The 8,231-nt window shown below is 43.9% G+C and overlaps 1 protein-coding gene across 1 annotated transcript in view; it reads left to right on the plus strand.

Moving 5' to 3' along the window:
* Window positions 1-8,231, plus strand: part of MTHFD1L (methylenetetrahydrofolate dehydrogenase (NADP+ dependent) 1-like) — a 157,557-nt gene that overhangs the window by 48,148 nt on the left and 101,178 nt on the right. The window contains exons 17-18 of the mRNA XM_006768722.2: window positions 1,782-1,858; window positions 5,805-5,945. Coding sequence (XP_006768785.1) covers window positions 1,782-1,858; window positions 5,805-5,945 — 218 coding nt within the window. The remainder of the gene's footprint in view (window positions 1-1,781; window positions 1,859-5,804; window positions 5,946-8,231) is intronic.

Raw genomic sequence — 8,231 nt, forward strand, 5'->3', positions numbered from 1 at the left:
ATGACACATGGGGTCAGGAGCCCCCAGTGTGTGTCTCCCCCTGGCCACTAACTCACTGCATGACCCTGAGCAGGCCACATGCATGTTCTGGGCCTCAGGCCTCTGGAGATGGCAGTGGAGATGATCACATACGCTTACGGGAACGCGGTGGTAGCACTGATGGCCGAAGCAATGCCGAGGGTTAGAAGATGCGCCTTCTGGTCCTTCCTGCATGGTTCATCTGACACCTGCCCACCACGCTCCCTGTTTCTGCCCACCTCCATTTTTATCACGTGCCTGCTCTATTGCGGTTCCTTCAGTAGATAGTCTTGCTTTCTCTCCCATCCCCCAATCAGTGAGTCGGGGAACAAGAGGCGGGCATGGTGGGCAGGTCGGCTAGTGCCGTGTGCCTGAAAGGCAAGGTCAGCGTTTCGTCCCCCAGGACCTCCCCATCCCCCCGTCAGTGTCAGGTTGTACATTTGGTAAACGATCTACATTGTCAGTGTGGACAGCTTGTTATTGGAAGCCTCATGCATTATTAGTGAACTCTCAGCCCTCTGGCATTATAGATTTGGTTTTCACTAAACCTAGTCTAGTTTTCACAATCAAAATGCAAATCGGTGCAACTCAAACAAGCCAATAAAAAATGAGATTTGCTGCCTGCGCAACTCAGACTGACTTCACCCACACACACCCCTGACTCCTTTATTTTTTTATTGTGGTTATATATGCCTGCCTCATTTTAACCATTCATTAGTGTGCAATTAGTGCCATTGGATACATCCACAAGGCTTACAGTGATTACACCATCACCACTCTCTATACCCAAAACATTTTTATCTTCCCCAACAAACACTCTGCACCCATTAAACAATAACTCCCCTTCTACCAGCCCCAGGTAACCACAATAATTAGATAGAATCATAATCATATAGTAATTGTCCTTCTAGCATATTTTATCATGCCTGTTTTCAATGTCCATCCATGTAGTAGCATATATCAAAAGCCCATTCCTTTTTATGTCTGTATGATGTTCCATGTATGTGCATGTAACATTTTGCTTTTTCATTCATCTCTCAGACATTTGGTTGTTTCCACCTTTTGGCTGTTGTGAATGATGCTGTATGTACATGGGTGTGCACCTATCTGTTCAAGTTCCTGCCTTCTTTTCGGTTGGATATGTGTATAGAGGTGGACTTGATGGGTCATATGGCGGCTCAGTGATTAACGTTTTGCAAAACTTAATTGCCTTCTTGTGACTCAGGTTTCAGCATAATAGGTCACCCCTTCAGAAATGCTTTTCCTAACTGCCTCGTCAAAAAATGAGGCCTTGCCCAGCCCATGTAGCTCAGTGGTTGAGCATCAACCTATGAGCCAGGAGATCACAGTTTGATTCTCAGTCAGGGCACATGCCCAGGTTGCAGACTCAGTCCCCAGTGTGGGGCGTGCAGGAGGCAGCCGATCGAAGATTATCTCTCATCATTGATGTTTCTCTCTCTCTCCCTCTCCTTTCCTCTCTGAAATCAATAAAAATATCTATTTTTAAAAAAATGATACCTCACCCCACTGGTCCCCTGACCAGCACTGTCACCTCATTTATCTTCCCAGGGCACTTAGCACTGGCTGATACTTTCTTGTGTGTTAGATCCCTCCCCGTGTCTGCCCACTGGAGGGTCAGCTCCCGGGAAACTGGGCCTCGTCTCTTGCCTCTGCTGCTTCCCCAGCCCCCAGAACACGGCCAGACGTAATAACCCGGCAGCCAGTCCATCCCTGACTGAGTAATCTGTTCTCTTCTCTTTCAGTGTTGGATACCAATGACCGGTTCCTGCGGAAAATCACGATCGGGCAGGCCAGCACGGAGAAGGGTTACTCCCGGCAGGTGGGTGGCCTGTTCCCCACAGGAGTGGCTCTGTTCTCAGTAGCCTTGGTTTACAGCGGCATAGATGCCAATTCTCTGCTGTTCTCTTCGCCTTCCTCTCCCTGCGGTGGCTGGGGGTCTCCCACCTTCTCCAGTGTCATTTCCAATCCTCAGCAGGACTCGGGGGGTCTGGGGGCAGGAAGACTCCTGTGTTTCCTTCCCATCCTTTTCCTGTGTGGGTTTAGTTGTGTTTCTGGGATGTGCCGCTCGGGGTGTCCCTGGAATGTCAATCCTAACATATTTCATTGCAGACCCAACCCAGTTATTGCTACAGCTGCATGACAACTGACATTTGAAAACCTCAGGCACATTACTCAAATTTAAAAACCAAAGAAAAAAAGCACCTTGGTATTTGGCTGAATAGCCTAAGGAATTTGTAAGGATAATGTTCTATTACTCAAGTCCAGAGAATGTGGAAGATAAATTATGATGTCCACCTTCATTTTAATAGGCCTCCAGTGTGGGGCCGTGGTGCTTGGGGAATATAAATTCATTCCATGAGTTTTTATCCAGGCACAATAGGCCTCTAAGGAATTTTTTTTTTTGGTAATAAAGCTTATATTTTAGGACAGTTTTAGATTTATGACCTTTACATTGTTAATTTTTCTTAGTGAAAAAAATCACTTTTACTCTAGTATAAAGAAGAGATGATTTTGACATTAAAAAATTAAAATCTTTAGTATGAAAAATATAATGTACAAAAGCATTACAAGACCAGTAACAAACTGGAAGAGAGTATTTGCAGTATGTATAAAACAAAGGGTTGATGTGCCAAACACAGAAAGAACTTCCACAAAGTAGTACTCAGATACGCTCTCATGAAGGCCTTCCCTGTCACCTTCTTTAACACTGTGATAGCCACCTGTCCCCACGCTCCCTCTGTCCCTTTCTCGCTGTCCTGACTTACCGTGTTTATCTTCTGTCCCCGTATTAAAATGTGAGTTTACTCAGGTCTGGGGTTTCTGTCTCTTGCTACTGCTGTATTCTCAGCGTATAGAACCTGGTTACATGGTAGGAGTAGATATTCGGTAAGTAAGATTTTTATACTTGCTTGCTAAGTAAGATATTAGAATAAATACAAGACAGTTTATAACGACAGAAATAAAATGCCAATAAGTAATCATGAAACTGCAAATTAAAAAAACAGTGCAGTATTATTTACCTATGAGCTTATCAAAGCATAACCCATTGGAGACTTTTATACAGGGTTAGTGGGTCTATAAATTGGTGAAGCCTCTTCAAAGACAGTTTGTTAGTATTAAGTTTTGAAATTAGCCAACAGTTTCAACTCCAGGACTATAAATGTTAAAGAAAAAGGAGGATGTAGGGAATATTTTCATATGTGCACAAAACATCTTTGTATAAGGATATTAATTGCAGCATTTTTTGTAATGGAGGCAATTTTAAATAATCCAAACGTTTATGAGTAGGAGTGGTTACGTATCTTTGGTGCCTGCTTCTATACAGATAATGTGGCAGTTGAAAATGATAAAGTATATATAGAGGGAGAGACATGGGGCTCTCATATCATTGTGAAATGGAAAGGTTAAAAAAAACTAAAAAATTTTTTGAAGTGAAATACACAATGTAATCAATCACCTTTCTGTTCAGAAGAGGCCAGCATACATGATCGGATATGTACATAAGCACATAAAAGGAAGCTGGTAAGATGTACACCAGCTTCTGACCTAGTTGTATTGGGAAAGAGGCATGGGGAAAAAGCAAGTAGTAAGGAAGGCCTTTCACATTTTCTCTCCGTGTTTCTGTGCTGTGACCGGGCGTTGTCACAGTATAAAATAGGAGAGATTAATAATGGCTGTGATTTGAATGCCTTGTATTGATAGGCTCATTATATTCAGGCGCACATTCAGTTTGTACATCTGGTTTACAATGAGATTTGTTATATCTTGTAGTGTTTTTTGTATTCGTGTTTTTAAGTAAGAAGGGATTATATTTTAAAACTTCAGCTGCTTCCTTTAGACCATAAGACCCTGTTAAGGACATATTTTTATGTCATAAAGGGAGATGTGTGTGATCACTTTTTAATGGCTGTAGAATGTCTCGACTTGTAGATGTGTCATCCTGGATTAAGCAGTTCCCTGTAATGGACACCTAGGGTGTTTGCAGTGCTGAGCTAGCATCAATAAGCTGATATCCTCAAAGGTAACAAACACACAGATTTATGTGAATTCTTAGAGATGGTATCCTTAGGACAGGTTCCCAGGCCCCTAATTGCAGAGTCAAAGAGGGCACAGATTTCAAACGTGGATGCATAATGATTTCCATGTTACCTTCCAGAAAGGCCATGTGGATTCGCACCCTTGCCAACATTGCTTAATGTCCTTTGTTTAACTGCCACGATATTTTCAATTTAATTTAAAAAGGTCCGCCACTGTGGCTATAGGGGCTTATGGCATACAAATGGTTAAATTTGTGATAAACAATAATAACAATTACTCTTACACCTTTATATGATTTAAAATGTTTTATTTGAAAAACAAAAATGCGTAGTCCTCTGCATCATTCAGTCAATAAAATAAATAACGATGAAATATATATCGATCCAATTCATTTCATTTTTTATATTGCTCAAGATACAAAAATTTGAAATTGTAATAATTACAAATGAAGAACTTGTACATGTGTTATAAATTCCACTTATGCAGGTAATATCTTAAGGGTATTTCTAGTCTCATGTTTTGATTAGTAAGTTTTAATATTTTTAGTCACTGTTTTATATGCACTCTTTATAATGGAATGGTGGCATAGAGAATCCTAACTATCATGCTATGAAAAATCACTTATGTTCAGAATAGGTTATGTGGAGAATGTCATAATTGAATGTAGTTGCATTTGACTTCCACCTAATATTTTTTTCACTAAATCAGTAGCTAATGAAATCTCACTCAGGAAGTAGCCAGAAAGCTCCTTGGTTCCTTCATTTCCTTTCTTGTCAGTGACGGAAATGGACAATAAAACTTTTCATGAGGGCATCCCGCGAGGGCATAGCCACTTTCTCTCTCTGTAAGCGGGAACGTGTCTGGTTCTCATGCCCCTTGAGAAGAGGGGAATCAGCGGGAGCTTAATGAAGTGGGTTGTCCAGGGACTGCCTGAGGAGGAGGAGGAGGAGGAGGAGGAGGTGCATGTTCCCGCGTCTCCTCCGGCTCCTGCTGGGCTGTGCAGGCGGGAGGCAGAGCCCGGAGGGGCCGCAGGAAGTCCACACTCTCCCGCACTCAGTGCCGGGCACTTCCAGGGCTGATGTGGCCGCGCCCTGTGGACAGCTGGAAAGTGCTCCTGTGTCCTCTTTGGACATGGTGATCACAGTCAGGCTGTCCTCGCTGCGGGGCTGAGCTCAGACTCCAGGCGACTGGCCTCAGGACCATCTCCTTTCACTGTCCGCTCCTCATCTCTTTCAAAGGCCGCCCGCTCGGCCCCACGATGAGTAACAGCTCATAGAGTCCGCAGGCTGTTCATTCATTCGCCATCGTGTGCTTGTTGGGTTTCACACAGTTCTTGCTGGGGATTCGGGAGTGAACCCTCCCCAGAGGGTCCCTGCCTTGCTGGCACTTAGAGTCCAGTGGTGGAGACATGCATCAAACAGGTAATCACATGTGTAGTCATTAATTACACGTCTGAAACATGCTATAGAAGCAAATAGTGCATGAGCTGTTGTAATAGGGGCCCAGCCAGGCCGAGTCCTGCTCAGCAGAGCAGATGCAAGAAGCCTGCGGCCACCCTAGGAGTGCACCAAGCCCAGGACTGCATGCTCTAGACGCTCAGAAAGCGTGTGCACTTGAGAATGGCCCTTCGAGGGTGATCCCCGGCCTGTGAGAACTTAATTGCTGAGCTACGGCTCCTGCAGACATGGCCCCGCAGCCGACCCACACCTTTGCTCTTGTCACCTCAGGCGCAGTTTGACATCGCGGTGGCCAGTGAGATCATGGCGGTGCTGGCCCTGACCGACAGCCTCAAGGACATGAAGGAGCGGCTGGGGAGGATGGTGGTGGCCAGTGACAGAAACGGGCAGCCCATCACAGCAGAAGATTTGGTGAGTGTGTCCATTGCGGGAGCTCAGAGAGCTCGCTCTACCCGTTCTTTCCTGATTAGGAGGATGAAGGGTTCCTTTCTCTTATCCACATGCAGAATGGGAATTCAGAGAATTTCAGCACACACATATTCCCCCTCACACGCCCATTTGTTTCACAGCTTTGTAATGTTCTCACGGGCTTTTAGAACGTGCCTGTAATTGGTTGCAGCCAAAGCACATGACATTTATTTCATAAGCTTTTCCCAGTTCTTGCCAGTCCTGACCCCTGCTCTGCCTGGGGTGGGAGTCATCCTGCAGCCCAGCCCGTGACTTTTTTAAAAAGTGTGACCTCCGCCTGCTTTAAATTGGGGGCAAATCCCCTTTCAAAGGTATGAGACGGAAGTGGCTCCAGCGCACCCTGGCTTGTGTGATTCTGTGCTGTAGGTTTGGGTTTCACATCATAAGCGCAGGGCTCCCCCTTGCTCAGTGTTGCCCATCCAGCTCCTCTTGCAGTGGAATGATGCTGATTATAAAGCTTTGGGGGAATCCTGGCACCCCACTGCCTTCCTTAGTTCCTGTTCTCATTTGGCACGCTGATCATTTTGTTTTTCTTTTTAATAACCGTCTGTGTTGTTGCATTAGACCCCATCGGTGGTACAGTGATTTCATTTGCTCATACGTGTTTATAAGGACGGAGGTAGGACATATGCCTGTTGCACCACGATTGTGCTAAGTTTGAGCTTACTTCCCCCATCTTGAATCACATACAATAATGGAATCTAAACCATACACTCCCAATTGGAAAACAGTTGTGGAAGGGGAAAGGAAAATTAATATTTTATTAATTCCAAAAGCTTAGGACATAACAGGAACCCTTTGCCAACATGTCATGATTACTTTTTGGCTGCTTTAGATGAAATGGATGTGACTGACTTATCGCATAGTTCTTTGTCAAGTAAATTAAATGGAGATGTTTACATCAGCAGCTCTATGGAATGCTTAATACAGAGCTTAAAGCGAAAACCCATAGTCAGCCTGCTGTAAAAGTTACTGCTTTTCAAAAATTGTCAAGACCTCTACATTTCTATCTAAACTGACATATTACAGTTTCTGTATAAATATATTTCTCTGTATCCTATTAACTTTAAGTACCAACAAATATGTGGCAGGAGTGATTTGAAATTTAATCCTCAAATACTGTTTCCCTACGCTTATTTTTTTATGTGTGATAAAAATCTTGGATCTGGAACAGATTCAGAGTTTGCTCTCTTTAGTTATCTTTTGTGTCTCTTTGCGCACGTACCTAATCTCTGCAGATCGTGTTTCACTGAGTTGGAACTCTCAGTAGTTGGTCCAACACAGAAAATTAAGGGAGAACTTCCAGAGCTTCCATACTATCATCTCACTACCTATGGCTTATTTTTTATTTGGTCAAATGACTGTATGTATTGCAGCGAACATTGGAATAGATGGCGTCTAAAAGTTCCTGATAAGATGATTGATTCTGATAGTTTCTGGAAGAATATGCCCAAGCTCTCCCCTCCATGAACTTGGGATGTGGAACAGGTGACATAGCTTACAGTGGGTGTGACAGCCCCAGAGCTGCTCTGGTGGTGATGGGGTTTTTTTGCATGGGTTTGACAACAGTCAGTGTGTGGGAAGCAACAAAAAATGAGCTGTGACGTGGAAAACCAAGCAGGTGAGAACCCACCTGAGACAATCCAACAGAAACATCCAGTGTCCTTCCTCCTGTAGTTTCTTGAGCTAGGTGTGTTTGGCCAGGGATTAGAAGCAAGGTTGGTGTGCAGAAAAGCAAACTACCATTCTTCTTCCACAGGCTTTGTGTTATGAAAAGAGAACTGATTTCTTTGCACCATTCCTGGCCAGCAGCTTTCACCGTCAAACATCTTAATGTATTTATAACAGGCAGGTTACATTTCTTGCGATGTATATTTTGTACAATCAAGTTGGATTTGTACAATAAATTGGGTTTCCTCATAAATCTTAATTGATGAAATATTATGAAAATAGAAAAAGATCACATGAGAGAAAAGTCGTATCATTGGTGATAGAAGAGAGAGAAAGTAATAAACTACCGTATTTGCCGGCGTATAAGACGATTTTTTGGCCCTGAAAAATATGCCTCCAAGTGGGGGGTCGTCTTATACGCCAGGTACACTTCAGATAGACTGCCCATAGTGCTTGCCCCGTGCCATAGTGGCCTCCCGATGCCCGCCCACTTCATTCCACACACCGTTCAGGCATCAGCAGCGCTGCTGGGTGTATGCTCGGCTGTTATGCGATTTT

Source organism: Myotis davidii, unplaced genomic scaffold, assembly GCF_000327345.1.
Source record: "Myotis davidii unplaced genomic scaffold, ASM32734v1 scaffold1323, whole genome shotgun sequence".
NCBI lineage: Eukaryota > Metazoa > Chordata > Mammalia > Chiroptera > Vespertilionidae > Myotis > Myotis davidii.